Raw genomic sequence first — 24167 nt, 5'->3', positions numbered from 1 at the left:
ATTGTTACCACTGCTGTTGTGCAAGTATGTCTTGAGAAGCTTCAAACATGAGAAACTTCTCTCACGGGCAGCTGAAGTGACAGGCAGGGTTACAGCGATGCATACAAGTTTGTGGAGATCCATGAAGGCATCCTTGTATGGCTCCAGCATGGTTGCAAGCTCCAATGGTGTGGACACTTTCTGCCCCTTGTCTTTCTTTCTGGCAATTAGCCGGTTCAACTGGTAGACCTCCACTGCGAGGTAATCCTCTGCCACACCATAGTTTGCTGCCATTCCTAAGAGTGCTTGCTTGTCCAGAAATGTGAAGTGTTTGGGATTCAATGCAGTTGCACCCATCAGAACACTGCAGGCATCAGAGGAGAATCTTTTATTCAGCTCGTTGAGCATCCTGTCTATGATGGCATAGAAGGTGTGTCTCCTGGCATCTGGTGTTGGTTCATCTCTTTGGCCAGTACTAGATGTGGTTATGAATTCATCTAGGTGTCTGGGAGTAGATCGCTGTCCATCTTGACGCACATCTCAGTGCGTATTCCCACTTTCTTACATATATCCTCAGCAGGCTTTTCCAAGTCTTTCCATGCTACTTCAGTTCTCATTTCTGAGAGATCAGAGATGACAGATTGTACTAGGTCCTCTGCAGAGGCCAGCTGCAGGTCAGGTGACTGGAGGTGGTCTGATAGCTGTTTTGTCATCAGCATTAGTTTTTCTATGGTTGGTGACTGATGTCTAATGACTGATTACGAACTGCTGATCTACAAGGATGCACAGACCCATTGATTCAGTGGCTCTGTGGACATTGTTCCCCTTCACAAGACGCTTTAGGGTTGTCACAATGTCAGGGAGGGTTCTTTTCACAGCCAGACAAGCAGCATGTTGGCAGGCCCATCTTGTGTCTGACAGTCGCTTCAACTCTATGTGCTCGCTCACGGGTTCAAGCTCTTTCTGTACCTTCAGAAATTCTTCATGCACAACCGATGTAGAGAATAATTTGTACAGCTTCTGAATTGTCACAAAGAACTCTGCTACAGTCTGTACGTTGGGCACACAATCAACTAGCACAATGGTGAGCCTGTGTGAATAGCAGTGGACATACACAGCCTGAGACACCTCTCTCCTGAACCTCTCCTGTACATCACTGATGTGCCCTGACATGACTGCAGCTCCGTCATAGCACTGACCAATGCAGGCATTATGGTCAATACCACATTTAGCCAAAGTCGCCATGATTTTCTTGAGCAATGGATTTGCATCTAGACCCTCAGCAGCTGTGAAGTCCAGGAACTTCTCGTGAAGGTTCTGTTGGTGGAGGTACCTTACCACATTGGACAGCTGTTCTTGTTTGCTCACATCCTTTGTTTCATTCACCATTAGAGCAAAATGCTCAGCTTCCATGACCTCTTTGCTGATATCCTTCCTGATCATTCCAGCTATGATGTCAAGCAGTTCGTTTTGGATATCATGATGCGTGTACTTGGCATTGCCAGGACCACTCAGCTTCTTCTTCGCGATTTCATCATACTTGGAAGTCATGTCAAGAAGTTCCAGAAAATTGTCCCTGTTATCTGACTGACTACCTTCCCTGTGACCTCTCTGGGCTTCATTCTGGCAGGCTGTGTAGAGCAGTGCATCTATCACGGCTCTTATGTAATGTCGGTTTTCCTCCACAGTTTTGCACAAGGCTTTCATCAAGAGCATGTTGGATTCTTGCACCATTTGTTTTCTGCAATTTAAACTCTGCCCAAGCTTGCATGGCAAACTTGTGTCCTGCAGAGTTATCATGGGACTTCAGTAATGTGGTCGCCTTCTTTCAGTTACGGAAGTCTTCATGGGTGAAGTCGCCTTTTTCCAGTTCCAGAAGCGTTCATGGGTGAAGGACTTTTCAGTTTTACTGAAGTGTATGTGACTGAAAAGACGACATGCGAAGCAGAATGCAGCATCTTGGGTCACAGAGTACTCCAACCACGAGTGCTGATCACGCCAGTTCTTGTTGAATGACCTTGAATGGCCGCTATATTCTGTGGCCTGGTATCTTTTCAAGTCTGGACAGGTAGGACCACTATCTGGAAGCTGGCTCAGGTCCTTGGGTCCTGGTGGTAGTTTTTCACCCTGGGTGTGAGTGGTGCTTTCTTGTGGCTGGGGTCCCGCACTAGTCGCGTTCGCATTCTCACCATCACGATCACCACTGTCCTTCTCACTTGCACCACATGTGTTTGTAGGACCATCTACTCGCTGCCTTTTCTTGGGTAGCAGGTAGTGTTGCATAATCAACCCTATGTGTAGTATCATCGATTTATGTTTTCGTGGGTGGTGTCTGACTCTTGTCTTGTGTATTGATGTCCTTGTTTGAAAACGAGTCGCTGATTTTGATTTCCTTTTATTAATCCAAATTGAGTGTGTGTTTCAGTCTGAAGCCGAGTACCAGAGAGAGCGAGAGCCACGTAAACAAACATAACTCCCTTTTATACAGAGCGCGCGAAGTGACCCCCAAGCCGGCTGACTGCTAGTACCACTTCATACCTCCAAGTTGTGTTAGTTTATATGAAATGAATGGGAATTTCTCTCCTTATATTGGCATTAAAGCTTACAAAGGATAGTCATTTTAAACATCGAAATTTAAGGAGAAAGATATAACATACATACTATTGGGTCATTTCATGAATAAGAAACAAATAACAACTAAACATAGTTCAACATTACGAACAACTGCTCTGCAGCATTGAAATCACCAAATTATATTAATAGCACATGAAAATCCAGAACATATCCGGGAAATACTGTTAGAGAAAGTGTTTATCTTTAACCACATAGCACAAGTACTTAATTAGAGGGTAGTGATAATGTAAAATTACAGGGCTAATTCAGGATCACAAACATAGTTTGATAGGGCATGTTGTAAAACTGTGGGCAGCTAATGGGAGTGAGCGGGGGGTGGCGTGCGGCTAACTTCTGGATCTCGATCGGACTGAGCCGATCGTTAGCCGTTACCAGAGCGTATACCATTGTCAGCAGCTCGGTGATCATACGCTTAAGGCGTTCGAGGTGGGAATCGCGCGCTCAAACAAAGCAAACCCGCGGCCTGGATATTGAATGGTCATAGTAGCACCAAAACAAAATGTCTAAATTACAGTTGACCTTCATGGAAAGGCTGGTTTCTTCATAAGTTCACATTATTCATACAGGTCAAACTGTGATTGTGATATTGTTCTTATTATCATAAGTGTGACAAGCACCTGTTACAATAATGTAACTACTACATTACATTAAATTAGGCACTTCTAAATAGCCCAATGAAAATTTCAAAATTCATTCTAGAATTGTTTAGAAATATTATTTGGTCAGTTAACACGTAAGGTTATTATCTAATCATAAGTATAACATTAATTGGATTGTAAGCCACAATTTTAAGTGTATGCCACGATCATCAGTACAATTTTGGATGGCTGATACACAATGCAAAATGATCTCATAGAGAACACAACACTGTCTAAATGCTTCATAGTTTTGACCTACACATAATACACTTATACATGCATGCTATGTTTTACTTTTCAATAAAAGATAAATGAAATTAATGGGTAAATACCTGTGAAACCTTTGGTTTATCAAGTAAAATCCCTGATGATCTGTTGTAATTTGAAGTCAATGTGGTTGTCTAATCTTCATCAAATCTCAAGATAGAATGGTATTACACAGGGAGCGGCAATACAGCGCAAGAGTTTCAGTGCATTCAGTACGTTGCTATGGGACGATTGACACATACTTCCGTCTTAATGAAGACGTTGAGTTCTACAGATCAATGTCTCTTTGATGTTAATTGTTAAGCAACAACGACGATTGTGTTTTCCATATTTTATGAATATATGTAGGTAACAATATTGGGGGGAGGCTGAGGGGGCTGGGTCATTGGGGGCTGAATTCCCCCCTTGGCGCCGCCACTGTATTTTCATATCATAATTATCAAACTGTTATTAAACACCCTTACTGTTTTAAATTCATTTCAATTTGGTCATGTAACTTTATCGACGTTTCTTGTGTTTTGGAACGTCGACACCTTCAGTTATCTCATTTAGGTTTAAAGGCAGAAAAAGTCATCCTATGAAATATTTATTTGCATTTTCTCTGATTTAGGTCTAACAGCAAAACTAATCATTTTATGAAATATTTAACTGTGACCTGGTTTAGGCCTAAAGACGAAACTAGTTAATCTATGAAACTCATTAATAGCGTTACGTGATTTTGGCCTAAAACCAAAACCAATCGTGTAATTTGTGTATCATTTAATTTTTACAAGTAGAATTTTTATTCGTATTTTAAATTCAATAATGGTTCATCGTGATAGCATCCAATCATTAAAAAAATTAAACTAGGCCAACTAGTAGAACGTAATATTTAAACTGATGCTCGTTTCTGTGGGCCTTGCATGGTCAAGCGTGTTAAGGCGTGCGACTCGTAATCTGAGGGTCGTGGGTTCGCATCCCCGTCGCGCCAAACATGCTCGCCCTTTCAGCCGTTGGACGTTATAATGTGACGGTCAATCCCACTATTCGTTGGTAAAAGAGTAGCCCAAGAGTTGGCGGTGGGGGGTGATGACTAGCTGCCTTCCCTCTAGTCTTACACTACTAAATTAGGGACGGCTAGAACAGATAGCCCTCGAGTAGCTTTGTGCGAAATTCAAAAAATAACAATAATTTCTGTGAGAGATGATAAAATATCCATAGCGAGTGCAACTGAACTCAGAAGCTGATTTACGTCATTCGCTCCCAGTGCATTGGCTGTTTGTCCTGTTGTTTTCAATAGTAATCACATTTTAACTAAAAATCGATAAAAGCTTGGGTGGTGAGTGCGGTGAAATATTCATTTTGTGAAATAGAATATGTTTGGTTTAAGAACAACAACAACAAAATCAATATTTTTGTACTTGAAATGTTTATAGCCGGTTTTGTTGTTTCCTTTCATCGTTAAAATTTTCCCTAACGGCGAAATATTATACAAATGACAAATGTGCGTGTATCTACGACCCAGCCAAACTGTTTCCTGCAGCACCTGGACCTAAATCATTTATTTACGTTATTACCGAATTTATCTTGATTTTAAAGTAGAAAGAGTAATCTAAAAACAACAAAGTATCGAACTCTGAAAAAGATTTTGTAACAGGGAAATTAAAAAGAACAAATTAAATCTGAATTCGAGTAAAGCGAAAAAAACGAAATTACAGTAAAATAGAAAGGGCAAGTAGAAGAATATTGATTAAAGTCAAACATAGTCAACAAAATGATATAAAACAATAGACATGTGTACCAAGACTCGCTGCGGCCGGCACTTTGCTATCGTTGTAACAGTTTGGCTTGTTTTGACTTACGCACACGTTGTTTATCAAGTAGATAGCGCAGAAATAATGTAAACTGACTACACTGGAGATTATCATAAAAAGTAGCATATATAATAACACTAAGTAAATTTATTAGTGGTTAACCCTAAAGTGTTTGAAAGTAAACTCCGCCTACCTAGCATTCAGTACAGAAAACCTAAACCAATAACAAGGAGATGGTTTTGTTTGTTTTTGAATTTCGCGCGAAATTACACAAGGGTTATCTGCGCTAGCCATCCCTAATTTAGCAGTGTAGGACTAGAGGAAAGGCAGCCAGTCATCACCACCTGCCTTCAACTTTTGGGCTACTTTTTTACCAACGAATAGTGGGATTTACCGTTACATTATAATGCCCTCACGGCTGAAAGGACAAGCATGTTGGGTGCAATGTGGATTACCAGTCGAGTGCTTTAACCATCAGGCCATACCAGGCCATACCAGGCGATGTAAAGAAACATTTAATTGACACAATAGAAATATCTGTTTAGGAGTTGCAAAACGTTTACGATTCACACTTGATGAAGTTTGGAAGTTTTATGATGAGAAACGTTTTGGAGGTAAAAGAGAATGTTTTAAATGATTTACATTCAGATTATAAACCATCGATGTTATCATGCCATTCATCATATCTCTAATGGCTTTCTTCGATATCGTCTGTTTATTCCACAATAACTAAAAACAAAACTAAAATGTAATTAGTTCATTTAAATTTCACATGAAACATTGGTCGTTTCCCTGAATTCTGGGTTATGGGATCAAGGTTGGAAGTATATTGATTTCAGATGAAGACTATTATTACTGTTAGGTTACTCTGCTTTAAACAGTGTACTTGGATTACGAAACCACTTCTAACCTGATTACACGGATTTATCTAAAGCTCCTTGCTAACCTCATCAGGTTATAAAGATATCTTTAATCTTCCTTTACAGCCTCATCGGATTACAACGATACCTATAATCCTCCTTAGTTACTTGATTTTATTACAACGATACCTCTAATCCTCCTTCGTTACTTGATTTTATTACAACGATACCTCTAATCCTTATTACTATCTTCATCAGGTGACTCCTACTTTACACCAATAAATAGATAACCTTTAACGAGATGGTAATCACAAACAGTAAAATTCGTGTTTTTTTTTCAATATCTGCTAAAAACGCCTTCGGAGATAACAAAAATGTCCTAAACATAAACAAAGTACTTTGTTCTACCATTGTGTATAAAACATCTGCAGACTGTGTTTCAAAATTTCAAGAAAATATTCTGGAGGTTTCTGAACAAGAAAGTATTTATAATCATAGGGCTGTATGTGGAGGCTCAACTGCCTGAAACTCCGGTTCTGCGACTGACATATTGTGAATTGTTGTTGTTGGTTTGAATTAAGCACAAAGCTACACAATGGGCTATCTGTGCTCTGCCCACTACGGGTATCGAAACCCGGTTTTTAGCGTAGTAAACATGTTGTGGAATAAAAAAAATTATAAAAATAAAGTAAGATGGAAAATTAATCTAATAATTTATCTTAATTTCTTAAATTAATCTAATAATTTATTGTTAATTTCTTAAATTAATCTAATAATTTATCGTTAATTTCTTAAATTAATCTAATAATTTATCGTTAATTTCTTAAATTAATCTAATAATTTATCATTAACTTCTTAGCAAAGTAAAATAACTACGTATACCATAGCTAAACTTTGCCCAGGAGTAAATGTTCTTGTTTATAACGATTAGAAATCACTGATTCATCGGTGTGGTACTCTCGCCGTTAGCGATATTTTCGACAGTAATCTCAATAATATTTCACGAATTTGTTGTTTGTTGAAATTTCGTGGGAAGCTATTCGACATGTATCTGCACCAACAGTCTCTAGTTTTGAAGTGATAGACTAGAGAGAACGCAGTTAGCCAATACCAACACCTGCCAACTCTTGAGCTACTCTCTAACAAAGGAAAATGAGATGTATCGTAATATTTAACGCCCCAACGGATGAAAGAGAGAAAGTACGTTTGGTCACAGATTCAGTGTCCTAATCACCAAACATGACAGAGCCTCTTGAGATTCGACCAGTTTAATTATATATAATTAATCAAAATCTTTTATATGCAGTGCAAAATAATTTACCAACACAATTGACAGCATGTCTAACTACAGCTTTAACCAAAATTAAAAGCTTAAAAACACCCGTTTGTTAACAGTACACCTAATATTTATAATAAAAATTACGTGAGCTGCATTTTTTCACATTTCTCTTAATTTGTCCTTTTCTGATTTCAAATCCGTGGTGTTAAAGAAGACAATTTATATTTTTCTTTTTTCTTCCACAGGTCACTGCAAAGATCCCTTTCTACATTATTAGAACTCATCAATGTGACAAAACAGAGAGACAACGGTTTCCATGAAACTCTGTTTATTAACTTTTATTCTCGATCTCATTTCGTTCCCATTGAAACTGTTTGTTAATCCTATTGTTGAGCTCATTTTGTTCCTGTGGAAACTCTTTGTTAATCCTATTGTTGAACTCATTTCGTTCCTATGGAAACTCTTTGTTAATCCTATTGTTAAGCTAATTTCGTTCCTATGGAAACTGTTTGTTAATCCTATTGTTGAACTCATTTCGTTTTCATTGAAACTGTTTGTTAATCGTTCCTTTCGTTCCTATGGAAACTCTTTGTTAATCCTATTGTTAAGCTAATTTCGTTCCTATGGAAACTGTTTGTTAATCCTATTGTTGAACTCATTTCGTTTTCATTGAAACTGTTTGTTAATCCTATTGTTGAGCTCATTTCGTTCCTATGGAAACTCTTTGTTAATCTTATTGTTGAGCTCATTTCGTTCCCCTGGAAACTGTTTGTTAAACTTAGTGATTTTATTGTTGAGCTTATTTTTATTCATTATTAGACTCTTTTATTACTGATTATTGTACGATTTGATGACATAGACAGTGCTTATAATGCTATAATCTACTAAATTATTACTTTTTGAACGCTGATCTTGTTTATGTTCTGTTTACTATATTCTAAATGACAGCTGTCCAAAATACATTAATTAAACCTCGTCATAAAACTTTCATCTGCACTCATACTTTCCATTACATTCACCGAAACAGAAATATTACTGAGATGTTATGTGTGACATCACGCTGGTATCTTACGTTAATTACTTGTTTTACATGCGTAACAGTCGTCTCAAATATCGTTATTAACGTGACAGCTCTTCAGAAACATGGACATTGACATTGATGTACAGTATAATAAAATTTCAGAACACTTTACGTGAACGTTTACAAAGTAGGTTTAATCTGATACTATGTTAACTATGGAGCATAAGAAAGTAAAGATTTTGCTGTAACATTTTGTTCTTTGGTGTGTTTTCTGGAGCTTGATCTACGAGGTGTGATCAAAAAGTTCTAAGACTTCACTTTCATTCCGAAGAATAATGTACATATATCAGTATTATATGCCATCTCCTTCAAAGTAATCCCCAACTGATACACACTTGTTCCAACGTTCCTGCCATTTACGGAAGCAATGTTGGAAGTCTTCAACTGTTAAGCGACTAAGTTCTTCTTTCACATTATTGTGGATGGTTGGGATGTCATCAAATTTCTTTTCTTTCAACTTAATTTTGACTTTTGGGAACAGAACAGATCACACGAGGTAAAATTCAAGAGAATACGGAGGGTGATGGTATCATAGGAATGTTTTTTTTTGCCAAAAATTCTTGAATAGACACAGAAGTTTGTGAAGGCGCTTTGTCGTGATGAAGAAACTAGTGACCATTTTCCAACAGCTCGCGGCGGTTTCTTCTAATCTTCTCCCTCAAGCGAATAAAGACCTCTTTATAAAAAGCCTGTTCAACTGTCTGGTCATGAGGTACGACTTCATGATGAACAATACCTCGAATGACGTTGATGAAATTAGGATCAATTTCTAGCCTTCTTTTCAGATCCTCGCACACTTGTCGACAGTGAAACTTTTGGTCATCCGTCAACAGCCTTGGAACAAATTCTGCAGATACTCGACTCATCCAGTTTTCAGCTAAAATCGCCTGACACGATCCAAAGGAAATGTCCAGTTCATCAGCAATTTTGTGGATAGTTTAATCATCGATCACTTTGAATTTTTTATTTCACTTTAATGACCGTTTCATCAATGGACTATGTCGACGGTCGCCCAGAACGCGAAAGTGGTTTATCCACTGATAAACGACAGCCTTACTTAAGCAGTCATCACCAAAAACAGTTCGTAACATTTCGAGAATTTCTGTTTCTCCTTTACCATTTTTCACACAAAGCGTGATGCAAACACGTTGTTCTTCTTTTCTGTCCATTTTTATTACGACAAGTGATACATCTGTCTTTGAAAAAGTTTTTCGCAACACTGGTATAAGGTCTGAAGAAATGGTTTGTTTGTGGGGTAGATCACAATCTACACTTTGTACACACCTCAGTGAAGCTCATTGCCTCTGTTCTGGTACCTGTAACAGAAGAAGTCTTTGAACTTTTTGATCTGACCTCGTATGTGTTCACTGGAAACCAGGATGGATGCATTACAATTCCAGGATGTGTGAATAGCTAGTTAACCCTCAGCAAGGAAGGAGCTTGTGGTGTTGGAGGTATCTTTAGATAGTCCACTCAAAATGTATAAACATCAGCTGCCACTGAAGGTTTCTTCTTTTATAACTGGTTAAAAGTTACTACTTCATATGTTATATAATAGAAGCCATCTCTTTAAGAATAAGAATATTTCTCACTCATAAATAATGCCTCATCATTTTTCATAGAACCTTCAAAGATAATCTTTTCATAACCTGCAAAATCCATTGTAAGATATGCTTTAATATTCAAACAGTGAAGACCATCTGTATAAGTAGTCCATCTATTGCGAGCCTTGAATGTGACCTGATGGACTGCTTTGTTTTCCATCTGTCAGAACCGTTTGCACAACTTGAACATGACTGTATCTCAGTTTTCCAGTTGCAGTTCACTTGAGTGTCTGGTGGATTCTACAGCTGGACCATTCAACTTCAAGAACAGGTTTTGGACTCATTAGACAAGATATTCCAAATAGTTACCTACCCGAACTTTTAATGAATTCATCTAAGCCTTCTTTTGCTGCACATTTGAACATTGGTTGTAACATCTGCTTTGCTTCATTTACAGGAACAAGCAGTTGTGACCAAAGCCTTTACACCGTGGGTTCCGAGCTAAAACACCATCAATAATTTTTTAACCTTGCTCTGGTCCATGCCAGTTTTTTCTTACAGCTCGTTTATCACCTCAGCATGTCTTTGGGTTTCTTCACGACACGTGTCATTCATGACAGAACACATCCTAGACTAAAAACGTTCTTGGCCACTCTTCACTAACTGATATTCACTGTCTCATCTACTAGGGAAACAGCACTTCTGATTCTTCTCAGTTGGTCTCAAGTTACCTCATCCAGAGTTGGAAACAGGAAAACATTACTTCTGGTTCTTCTCAGTTGATCTCACGTTACCTCATCCAGAGTTGGAATTCTGTTATTCTGGCTTATGATGATGTCCTTCACAGATTGTCCTGTGCACACCAGAAGTAATTTAACCAACACTCAATCTGTCATTTTGGGTGCAACACATGTCGAATGACCTTCTTGAGTCTTTGGTTACAGAGCTCGAAGTCGTCGACCTTGATAAATGGTGACCAAGAATGATTTATTAGTCAGTTCGTTCTTGTTTATTTTCATAAAAACAAAAACGTAAAAATTATACGTTTGGTCTTTATCTAGTTGAAGAGTGACAACAAAATTAAGTTCTCTAAATTTCTTGTTATTTTAAAATTTGAAATCTTCAATGGAAAATTTCTTGTTTAAACCCAAAATGCTAAATTGCTTTTCTGAAGTAGTATAGTATATCAGAAAATAGCCTAAATTATTCCAACATATGTAGGCTTAAATATTGTAAGTTTTAATGAAAATATTTCATATTTTTAAGTACAGATTAAGTGCATCTTTCTAGTAAAGTCATATGGAAATAAAATTTTCCTTGAAAAACGTCAAAAATGGTGTATTTTAAATCAAAATTAAGAGTCAAGTCCTCAAATCTCTGTATTTCTTGTAAAAACTCAAGAATGAAGCGTTACTAATTCAATAAAAATATTATACCGCTTCGAATACTCAAGATAATTAAAATTATTTCGATCATACTGCCCCGACATGGCCAAGCGTGTTAAGGCGTATGACTCGTAATCTGAGGGTCGCGGGTTCGCATCCCCGTCGCGTCAAACATTTTCGCCTTTTCAGCCGTGGGGGCGTTATAATGTTACGGTCAATCCCACTATTCGTTGGTAAAAGAGTAGCCCAAGAGTTGGCGGTGGGTGATGATGACTAGCTGCTTTCCCTTTAGTCTTACACTGCTAAATTAGGGACGGCTAGCCCTCGAGTAGCTTTGTGCGAAATTCAAAAAACAAACATCGATCATACTACAAATAAAATTAAAGGTATACTAACCTTTGAAAAAAAATGTAATTGTAACGGATTTATCATTGTACATTTATTTTGGTGCCTACGCTTGTTTCTGTATAGTTTTTTTTTTTGCATGCGACATATCTTGTTGATTTTCTACTGTGCAAATCCTGACTGTTCTCGAAATTTGTAGAACGCTCGTGTACGCAAGAATAAACAATGTACTAGATGTGTATGTAAAGGTGATTGACAGTATTGTCGCAAACTGTGGTGAAGGTTCTAGAGTCTCGCTTGATTTGTATAAAACGCAGCCAGTTGAGAGACAGTTAAAGAAGATTATTGGACAATTACAGTCAGTACGTTTTGGGCTTAGAAAGCTGAAATTGTGATCAACATCTATTAATCGGAAAACTACAGAATTTGACCAGGAAGATTTATAGGTTTCGAACAACTTTAGCAAACTACTTCGGACGTTATTATTACTACGAGGACATTAAACTGGAAGAAGTGAGGTGGTAGGATGAGAGGCTAGCCAAGACAGACACCGTTAGCTCAAGCATGGTACAACAATATCAACTCGGAATTAATTTGTTCGTCCTGTTCTAGACTGGATATAAGAATCAGTATTGTCTGCAAGTTTGTAAAACTGTCTTATATAAACCATCATTTGTAATAACTATTAGTAATAACCGTAATTATTAATCGTATTTTTATATTAAAATATATTTGTGTTAAAAAGAAAATTGTGTGTAACAATCTTGTTGGCAAATAATATAAACGAAATACATATTAACAAGTTATTAACTTCTAAATTCAATTTCAAATTTTCGGTTATTTCAAGCAGTAGTACGTAACGTACGTCATATAATAAATCTGATCCTTATCCGAAGTAAATAACAATACATAATATAATAAACTTCTAGATTGTGGAATTTTGAATGACAATTCCTCTATAGCCCACATATTAACTGTCTTTTCTTGATTGGTAAAGTAAATAACGGAAAAAAGTTTCACAACAAATCAACGCTTAAATATTAGGAGTTCTTGTGAAAAGTGTTCCATTTTGTAAAGTGTACATTATGTGCATCTTTTTAGTAAAATAATATGAAAATACAAATTTTGAAAATCTTCAAAGAAGTTGTAGTTTTGATGATTTTTTTAAAAACACATCAAAAAGAGCGTATTTTAAATAAAAAACACCAGTCGAACCTTCAGATCTCTGTATTCCTTAGAAAAAGTGACAAGTAAGCCTTATTGCTTTAATTAAAAATATTAAATTATTTAGAAAGCTATAAATAAGTGAATTTCTCTCATTCTCAGTTCAAACAAACTTAAAGATGCAATACATTTGAAAAAAAAATAGTTGCAATAATCTTCTAAATTCTGGAATTTTCAATTAAAACTTTCTCGTTTTGAAGCCCAAGTACTGACTTTCTTTTCTTAACTTGTATATCAGAAAATAGTCTAAATTTTCCTAACAAATATTTCCTTAAATATTGGAAGTTTCGTTAAAAAAAAAAAAAAGAGTTCCATTTTGTAGAGCACGGTTTAAGTGCACCGTTCTAGTAAATTAATATGAAAATAAAATTTTACTCGGTATTTAAAAAGGAAAAAAGGTTTTTAAAGGAAAATATTTTTAAAACACGTCAATAGCAGAGTACTTTAAAGAAAATTAATTATCAAATCTCAGATTCTCTTTATTTCTTAGGAAAACTCAAGAATAATGTCTTTCGACTTTAATAAAAAACATTATATTGCTCCTAAAGGTATACTTATTTCAAATAGGAACAAATTTAAAGATGGAATAAATTTGGAAATGAAACCGTAATAAACTTTCATGTTTAAGGACACTGAGCAAAAATTCCTCGTTTTTATCCTTTCTATGAACTGTCGTTTTTTGAGAAGTGTAGTAAAATTAAAAGAATATTCTGAATTTTCACAACAAATAAAGTGGAAATACTATTTTTCACGACATTTTTGAAGTATTGGTAGTGCTTATAGCCTTGGTGATTTTTATGAAAAATCAGTAGTTTTAAACATGAAAATCGTGCATTTTTTAAAGCAACCTTAAGTGTTAAATATCCGATTTTTTTTATTTCTTAGTATAACACAGGAAATAAACTTTACAACTTTAATGAAAATGTTGTATTTCTTCTAAAGCTATGGAAAGGATTTTTTTTCTTATCTGGGATGAAAGTAAACTCGTGAAATTACAATGTTTCATTCTTGAGTTTTTCTAAGTAAAGCGAATCGGAGATTTCTCACTTAAGTTTGTTTTAAAATATGCACTTTATGCGTGTTTCAAAAATATTAATTTTTCACCACAATTATCAACGCTATACAGTTGGTGTTTTGCAAAATTGTTTAATTAAGGTTCAATTAAGATATATTTAATACATTCAGAATTATAATATGTTTAATTTCACGGTTACGTGGTCGGCCAAAATGACCAAGCCCCTATCCAGGGAATTTTAAGTAGAGGGTTGCACAAAGATCATGTTAGAAGAGTCACACGATAGTGTGAAAGAGGAAAACCCAGAAAAAAACGTTTTATCGGCAATGTTCTTTCTGAATTAGTAGTTCCCTGGAAGAACAGCGGTTAGCCTCAGCTTGAAATAAGAAAAACACAAAAACCAGAAGCAAAATATTTTTACTCAAAGTGAGCTAAGTAGCTACCATACAGCCAGAAATATATAGTAGCAAGTGACAACTGTAACATTAAGTGTAATCCTTAATACAGATGACATATTAACAGCGTGTGAACGTTGTATCAACGGTGATGACTTGGAAAATCAGGCGGAGACAAACTTTCCAATTTTGAACGCTTTTCTTACAGCTAACATTCCTGCTGCTGCATGCACATCGCGTCTCATAATTTAATAGCTGGACCGTATTCGTTGGAACGTTTTTTTCCATTAAATTGGCTGAACATTCTAATAAAAATCAAATACATTTTTACAAAGTCATAACTAATATGAAATGTTTATTTCTTTGCCTTAGCATAAAGCCATACTATGGACTATTTGACCTCTGTCTATCTCAGGGAATCGAACCCCTCATTTTTTAAAGTCATAAGAATGTAAACTTACTGCTGGATCACGGGGGAACTTTGAGGTTGAATCAAACCATTATATCTTAGTATTATAAATACGTTGTCTTTAAGGTAACCTAACTCTTAAGCTGGAAACAATTGTACGAAATTATTCTGAAAGACTTATCTTGACATCTTCAACGTACATGGCATCTGATATGTACTTATGCACACAGCTAAACGTGCTTGGAGCGTAGAGCTTTGCACGTTAACTACCAAGGGCGATCTCAGACTATAATATGGACAATGTGTTTTTGTTCATTTGTTGCTGTTGGTTTTATTTATTTTAATATTTCAACTTTCGAATCAGTAGACAAGTGATCATCTGGAGAATTGGTAAAAATTGAGAAAATGGATGAGTTTATTAACAATAATAATTTTTCATAGAAAAGGAAATGGAATTTTTCACTTGAACGGCGCCTAATGCGCACTTGGACTAAACTATTAGGTGAGAGACCTCTAGGATTTAAGTATAGCTGTCCCTAACTTTAAACAGCTTATTAGGCAATCACGAACACCCTTTGTTGCATAGTGTTTGTCCAACTATTTAAATTGAATAACTGGATTGGCTGATTCTTTTATAAAGTGCTTAAAGCTAGAAATTTAGCTTTAGCTCGACCACGTTCGGCTCTATTCATAGATATATTAATCCTTGCAATGTAGGCCAGGTTCTTAAGGCACTCAACTCGTAATCCGAGGGTCACGGTTTCGAATCCCCGCCATGCCAAACATCACGTTCTTTCAGCCGTAGGGGCGCTACAATGTCACGGTCAATTCCACTAGTCGTTGGTAAAACAGTAGCCCAAGCGTTAGCGGTGGGTGGTGATGACTAGCTGCCTTCCTTCTAGTTTTACACTGCTAAATTAGGGACGGCTAGCACAGTTAGCCCTCGAGTAGCTTTGCATGAAATTTTTTTTTAAAAAAACCTCGTTGTGTAATGAAAATTTGTGGATTTTACTGATAGCTTTTGACAAAAACTACAACATAACGATATTTGTTCAGTCTCAGAAGTAGTAGATTTATTGATATCCTTTACCAAATTTGTATTTGGAGTTGGACAACATTCGAGTACCTTCGACTGGAAACATCCCCCATTGTATAAAGTAGTGAATATAAAATAATAACGCGTCTCCATTTTCAGAACACAGCAGCAGAAATCATACGATTCATTAACCTACTTTTCATTAATTTTTAATGGCCCCTACTAAATAAACTTTCCCTCATTCCCAATAGTTATACGGCTAGAAAATCACGTGATGAAACTAGTCCATCCATGCTACCGAACTCTCGCGTACCAGACGATGCTGGTGATCTAAAAGCAACAGGTTATGTTTTCTTTAGGAGCGATTGATCGACTATCAGTCGTATCGTCTATCTACCTGCACGCGAAATCTCCTGGGAGAATGATAGAGAAACATTAAGCCTGGCACACGCATTAGTAATCGTTAATTTATTCAAGTGTCGTAAACACTCCAGCAATCTTCTTCTTGCTCTGTTGTCATGACGACGACAACAACGGAATATTAGAATCTCGTGTCAAAAACGCTGAAAGCACTTCTCTTACTGTTATCATTTTTTCATGTTTAGAAAAGTAAGAGCTCGTTAACTGTTACCATGGTGATGTTCTCAAGACCAGGCATGAGACAAGTTATACCTCTGATACGAAATGTCAAAGCCTTTATTTAAAGATAACACGCATTGTGTTTTATACAGTACGGTAGATAACATTAAAGTTTTATGAAAATTTCAACACTAAATGTACGGCAGGAAATTTATATATGTGTGTGTATACAGAAGAAAAGCCCACTGCACGTGGCTAACACTAAAAACTTCTCTTTTCTTGCTGAACAATAAACGTACTTATTCGAATGGAATCGAACTGGATTTCGTGACCAGTACGCCATGTTCCGTTCATACGATGAAGCTGTGAATAACGCCTGAGACAAGCACGTACTATCTCAGTGATGTTAGTGATGAATATTATTTGTTCAACTATAACAATGAGAACCTAACCATGCGCCCCCTGTCGAATAGTAGTTTCCATTAGAAAGCCCTGTGGTCTGAAAACCGTTTCAGCTAACTCAGTTGGTAAAGCATAAATCCAGTTTGTGACTCGTCGTATTGAGTTTCTCGCATCCAGGGATAAAGTAGTCGTTCAAACAACATGGCGTTCACCCGGAATTTGGAATCTGAAAGTATGTACTTACTGTGGAGGACATTAGGCCGTTGCTTGTCGAGTTTCACGTTTAAAGTTGCACATGAACCCTTTCTGCTCTAATTTCGAAATTACAGTTTGTTTTTGTTTGTAGTTAAGCACAAAAGGTACACAATGGGCTATCTGGGCTATAACTACTAAAATTACTGAAATACATTTAATATTGTTGTACGTCCGCACATTTCCGAATGTACTCACCATAAACACATGGACTACTATATAATGGAATAATAGGATTTATTTATCACTCGTATAATGCATCCGCGGCCTAAAAGTATGAAACGCGATTTTATTTTGGAGGAAATGGAACACAAACCACAGTCCGAAAAGCTAACCAATTTCTGTGGAGGTGTAACTGTTCTTATGGTAACTAAATAACATTATTATAACTATGCAATATATTGTATTTACACCTCCTTTTTATATTATTTTTGTTTTTCCAGGCGAATAATTTTGGTAAACACATATATGAATAAACATACCATAACTTTTTAATAGCAACTAAACAATAAAGCGACATATAACAACCAGTAGTTGTTGATTTTTAAAGTTCTTTAACAAAATTCGAACATTTGTCTTTGAATCGTTTTACGGTCAAGTATGGTCTTCCACGATAATTTGTCTTCAGATCCTAATAGAATCTTAGTAATGTTCTTTAATCAAATTCAGTTGTGACGTCAGCTACTCGGATACTCTGTATTAGCCAAACATTTTTACAATGACAGCATCTCTAAACAGCGAGCATTTTCAGTGTCGGGGATTTAAACTCACGACTCGTAGAATGCGTGGCCCTAACCATCAGCCGTATACAAACTAATTATGATACTCAGGAATAAACATATAAGTATTGTTTTTTAACCTTATCCTGAAATTTACTAGTTTTATGGAAAAGAATGAGCTAGGCTTCCATTAAATAAATAATTGTAACTCAGTGATGCGATATATGTTGCGAACCGTGACGCCTGTCTATCCTAACGTTTGCCGTTGTAAAAGCTGTGCACGTAGACAAAGCTCAGCATTCACTTTTGAAATGACGGTAGAAAAAAATTGGATAATGTTGATGTTATTTCACAAGCAGGATATTCGAAATTAAATTGTTATGAATTAATCAAACCATCATTCATATTTTAAAATGTGACGTAACATAAATAATAAAAATGTAGATTTACCGTATGTTATCGTTAAGTGTCCCTTAGCATGACAGAAACGTTCGACAATTACTTTTGTGGTGGTCAGTATAAGTAGCTCTGAGTGAAACAAAGAGTGAAATACAATTAACCTTTTTAAAGTCCATGGAATAATTTAAACTGATCGATTAAACTTTTCCCGTCACTAGGGAGCGGGTAATTTCGTTTGTAGGAAATATTAACATCTTGGCTTTAGCAACACCCTTACTATGTTTTACACAAAATCTTCGTCAAATAATTTAATGTTTACTATTTTGGTCTTAAATGAAACTGGTATGTAACTTACAAGTCTGTAATGGTAAACAATTTTTCTAATTTCTTCGTAGATAATATAAAAGTCTGTTTCAGAATAAAGCCATCCGCTGTGTCCACCAAAAGGAATCGAACCCCGAATTTTTGCATTATAAGTCCATAGACGTTCAACTGGACCACTAGGGGACCTATGGCTCCTACGTCTCAGTTAATGACTAATAAATCGAAACTGAAATGAGTTACATTAATTTTTCCAATAAGAGTGATACGTGTAATCTTTCATAACAGTGGAAGATGACTCACGTACAGTTAAAAGAATAACACAAAAACTAGCAAGTCAAACTCAACTTTTACTTATTTTTTTCTTGTCATTGTAAATCAACAAAAACAATAAATTTAGGTCACGTGCTTTCTAACTACTTCAAAACAACTAGTAAAATAATAGTCTGTTTACGTACAGTAGGCAATATATATTAAATATAATATCCATCCTCTGATCTCTGGAAGCCATTAATCACACAGAGCCTTTCTTAAACATTAATACTAATATTGATTTAAATATTGTAGTTAAAATTTAAAATGTAGAGGTCTATAAAAGCAAAAACAACACTTTTTCAACACTGATAATAATAACAACAACAATTATTACAACAACAACAACAACTTAGATGTTGGTAATTTTTGTAGCACTTCAAAATCAACTCAAAAATTCTGCTATGTGATCAAGTCCAAACAAAAGGCACATCTAGTTGTTTCTGAAAAACAGGCACCTGTCAACAAACCATTTATAAACAAAAGGAACAAGGAAAAGTCTATACAGGAGAAGAGATTGTGATTGAAATTCCTGTACACACTGCAAAAGGCCGTTATTACCTAGAAAAAATAATGAATATATGAATTATATATTTACTGTATGTTAACGAACATAATTACTGATCAACTCTGATATACAAGTACTCAGTTATCACCATTTGTACCATAAACAGTTGGTGGCCCTTTATGGTAAATAATTTAAATAATAACGGTTTTGATATTTTCAAGAGGTCTTCTGATAAGTAATGGTTTCTATAACACTGATTAAAACTTACTGTTAAAAACTGTCAACATTCCACAGATACAATTATCACATCTTACTGTTAAAAACTGTCAACATTCCACAGATACAATTATCACATCTTACTGTTAAAAACTGTCAACATTCCAAGAACCCTGTTATCAAAACTCATTGTTAAAAACTATCAACATTCCAGAGATCCTGTTATCAAAACTTACTGTTAAAAACTATCAACATTCCAGAGATCCTGTTATCAAATCGTACTGTTAAAAACTGTCAACATTCCAGAGACCCTGTTATCAAATCGTACTGTTAAAAACTGTCAACATTCCAGAGATCCTGTTATCAAAACTTACTGTTAAAAACTGTCAACATTCCAAGAACCCTGTTATCAAAACTCATTGTTAAAAACTATCAACATTCCAGAGATCCTGTTATCAAATCGTACTGTTAAAACTATCAACATTCCAGTGATCCTGTCAACTGTTAAAACTTTCCAGAGATCCTGTTATCAAATCGTACTGTTAAAAACTATCAACATTCCAGAGATCCTGTTATCAAATCGTACTGTTAAAAACTATCAACATTCCAGAGACCTTGTTATCAAATCGTACTGTTAATAACTATCAACATTCCAGAGACCCTGTTATCAAATCGTACTGTTAAAAACTGTCAACATTCCAGGGACCCTGTTATCAAATCGTACTGTTAAAAACTGTCAACATTCCAGGGACCCTGTTATCAAATCGTACTGTTAAAAACTGTCAACATTCCAGGGACCCTGTTATCAAATCGTACTGTTAAAAACTGTCAACATTCCAGAGATCCTGTTATCAAATCGTACTGTTAAAAACTATCAACATTCCAGAGAGGCTGTTATGTGGCTTAACAATAGGAAAATACATCAATCTCACATATTTTCTAGGATTTAAAAAAGTTAATTTGAAAAAAAATGTCTAAAACAAGAAATAAATTATTAACAAGAACCAAACACTTAGTTTTTACTTCTAAGCTTCAATAAAAATTTATATTAAATCTTAATTGTATCATCAAACCAACAACAATTACTAAATAGTATTTATAGTGTTTCAGCAGAATTATTTGCCGTATAGCCAACTGCTTTGAATTTAAAAAATGCATATATCTTCGCACTTATATTACACCAGAAACTGTTACACCATTCAGTATCACCATTGTTATAACCAGAAGCATTCTTAGTCACTGGTACATGGGGGTCTGTGTCCCAAATCTCCAGTTGGTGTCCGTCTTGAAAAATCAAGAGAGAAATCCATGATCAATATGAAAGCAAAACTCTGAAAAATTCCTGAGCCTATGGGCTCGATTCTTTGAAACATCTAGCAACACTTCTGATTATTACCAAAACAAATATACATAATAAAATTATTGAAGCATGCATGAAAAAACATGAATAGCAATAGTAACTACTGAATAAACAGTCATTCAAAGAAATATGAGCAGTGTGAACTTTTCTCATTTGATTAACCTGTTTACCACTAATCAATCACAAATCAAACACATGCAGGAACATGTGTGCAGTTGAAACTTGCTACAAAATGTGTTTTATACAGATTAGGCTCTAAGAAAAATTAAAGATATAAAAATGACTGAAAGAATGTTGCACATGGTTTAAACATTCCTTCTGAAATGGATTTGAAACTTGTAACTTGATGTGAGTTTCAAGGATGTTATGACAGTAGACTTCAAAACAAGTTAATTAATTCAAATAAATTTATCAAAATCTGTACAAAATTAAGCCCATACTAAATCTACAGAATCAAGTTTTTTGTGCTTCCCTGTAATGATATGACAAAGCGAAAACAAAGAGTTTTGCCCAATTACCATCAACCAGTAGGATCTCTGTAATATATTTGTTTGTTACATAAGCATTCCACTTTTACATGAATTCTATTAAAATAGCTAGAGCATGTACCAACAGATTTACAGAACAGCTTTCATAAAGAAAACACAGTAATGGAAAAACAGAATAACATTACTAACCTCCAAGAACATGTTTTTAAATATACTTTTTCCTTATTTCTTTTTCTCAGGTTTTTTCGTTTCTTTTTTAGGCTGCTGTGGAGCATTAGTTTCTTCTTCTTTAGGTTCGTGAGGAGCAGGAAGCTTCTCCCATGACGGTTCCACTCCCCAAATCTCCCTAGCATATTCACAGATGGTACGATCACTGGAAAACTTGCCAGATGAGGCAATGTTCATAATGGCCATCTTTATCCATTCTTCTGTATTCTTTACAAGAAAGAAAAAAGAGACAGTTTTTCAGTTCACGTTTTTTTGGAGTGTTCAAAAGTAAAAGATAAATTCCTTTTGACTAAGAAATTAATTTTACACAGTACTTTTAAACATTTCAGTCTGATAAAAGATGCTTTGAAAAGTCACTTAACAAAATTTAACATTTTTGTTGGATGGTCAACATGATTTCATTAGGGAATATCCTTGTCATTGAACATCCTTTGAAGAGGACACTACTTATGTAGCTGATGATACAGATACTTGGCATACCTGGATTTTCCAAAAAGCAACTGACAAGATGTCACATAATAGATTTGTTAAGAAAGTTCCTTTTTATGTGTTAGGGGTAAGCTAACTCACTGGTTAGATGGAGGAAAGGAGATGGTTGTTATAAATGGAGTTTGGTCGAACTGGTTTAAGTGTGGTATCTTAGGGCTATTTGTGAGATACATCAGTTATGCAGATGAAGAAATGGTCAATAAGTTACTTACATTTGCTGATGATATCAAGGTTTTGGGTGTTGTTGGCTGTGAAGAGGACGCTGCTGATTTACAAAATAATTTAGATAATTTAGTGATTTGAGGAAATAAATGGTGGATGGGTTTTAATTATGATAAAGGAAAGGTAATGAATGTGGGATATCTTAATTTGAAAAATAAGTTGATGGAAATAACTAAGTGTTATGGAAGAAAAAGACATTGGTGTATTAGTTGATCAGTCTATTCAGCCACCCATACACGTGATGTTGCTAGTAGTTGAACAAACAGGATATTGGATTGTATGTACATGAATAAGGAATACAAGTCTAAAGAGGTTATAATGTCAATGTATAAGTCATTGATTAGGCCACGTTTGGAGTATTGTATTCAATTTTGGGCTCCTTAACTCAAAATGAGCATTGAATTTTAGGAAAAGGTTTAGAGAAGGGCTACTACAGTGATACCTGAAATTGAAAAGTTGTCATATAAGGATAGTTTAAGATCTTTGAAGTTGTTTCCTCTTGAACAAACAAGAGTCAGAGGGCATGTAATTAAAGTGTTTATGATTATAAATGGTACTGATAGAGTTGATGCATCATATTTTCTAATACTTAATTGTAGGACTACAGGATACAAATATAAATTTTGGCAGGGTGTGATTTATTTCAACGAAAACAGCTTTATTTCTCTAAAAAAAAAAAAAGGTAGCTTTTAGAATGAATTTCATCCAGATGTGGTGGATTTTGTTTGTTTGGAATTAAGCAGAAAGCTACACAATGAGCTATCTGTGCTCAGATGTGGTGGAAGCTGTAAATTTAAGAGAGTGTAATAAAATGTCTGATAAATATTTTTGTAGTAAGGGTTGGCTTACTTTTATTCTAAAGTTTAATTTAGTGGATGGTATAGCCTAGATCAACTAACAGGTTCTTTTCTATACATAAAATGAATGTATGCATGTTAACATAAAAGTATAACTGAAGACATTATCTATTAAGTAAAAATGATGCTCTAAATATGTCTCACAACTTTACTTCCATTATATTTTGATTTCACAAACAAAATTGCACCAGAAAAAATGTATACCAACTTTAGATTTCAACAATTCATCTAATTTTTATATACCAAAGATCAATATAAAACAACTGTTAAGTTTCAGAAACAATCTAGTATGGCTAACAATGTTATCATGTAATGCAAACATCAGAACACAACTCCCACAAATGTTTCTAACATCAGAACACAACTCCCACAAATGTTTCTAACATCACAACACAACTCCCACAAATGTTTCTAACATCACAACACAACTCCCACAAATGTTTCTAACATCACAACACAACTCCCACAAATGTTTCTAACATCACAACACAACTCCCACAAATGTTTCTTTATTTGTCTTGCAACAAGTTCTTCTAATTCCACTACTCTTGTTTATTTGTTTCAGAATTCTATCAGAAAGTGAACACAGAGTCACCTGTGCATGGCTGTCCCTAATTTTAAACTAATAAATTAAAGCAAATGTAGAAAGTTAACAGCATCCACTGCCAACCTTTGTCTACTTTCTTCAGACTCAGTAGTAGGATTTGACCATAACCTTTTATAAAACGTCCATGGCTGAAAAGCATGGAGGGCATTTTTCTTGTGGCAACAAGAAGCAAACCATGAATTCTCAGGTTCATAATTGAAGAACACTAATCATTATGCCACACTAAACCCCATTCTTTTACTTACAAATCACAGAAACAAGCAAATTTTTTCTAGTAAAAATATTACATAATGTATAGCATTTAAAAACATGAATAAAAGTATT

General features: G+C 35.3%; 2 protein-coding genes across 7 annotated transcripts in view; both read right to left on the bottom strand.

The window, feature by feature from the left end:
• Window positions 1-726: 726 nt before the first annotated feature.
• LOC143228602 (zinc finger MYM-type protein 1-like) lies at window positions 727-1779 on the bottom strand. Its single transcript, XM_076459828.1, has one exon. The coding sequence runs from the start codon at window positions 1777-1779 to the stop codon at window positions 727-729; it is 1053 nt and encodes a 350-aa protein (XP_076315943.1).
• Window positions 1780-18889: 17110 nt separating this feature from the next.
• The window catches only part of LOC143231111 (glycogen phosphorylase-like), a 53804-nt gene continuing 48526 nt past the window's right edge, over window positions 18890-24167 (bottom strand). For 3 of the 6 annotated variants that reach the window (XM_076465716.1, XM_076465717.1, XM_076465713.1), the window contains 2 exons: window positions 21630-21875; window positions 18890-20876 (listed from right to left, as the gene is read on the bottom strand). In XM_076465716.1, the coding sequence (XP_076321831.1) occupies window positions 21663-21875 (213 nt within the window). In that variant the 3' untranslated portion in view covers window positions 18890-20876; window positions 21630-21662. The remainder of the gene's footprint in view (window positions 20877-21629; window positions 21876-24167) is intronic. The other 3 variants (XM_076465715.1, XM_076465714.1, XM_076465712.1) reach the window with 1 other exon arrangement.

This window comes from Tachypleus tridentatus, chromosome 10 (genome assembly GCF_004210375.1).
Source record: "Tachypleus tridentatus isolate NWPU-2018 chromosome 10, ASM421037v1, whole genome shotgun sequence".
NCBI classification, from domain to species: Eukaryota; Metazoa; Arthropoda; class Merostomata; order Xiphosura; family Limulidae; genus Tachypleus; species Tachypleus tridentatus.
The sequence above is the reverse complement of the archived record's forward strand: the minus strand, read 5'-3'. Positions and strand labels throughout refer to the sequence as shown.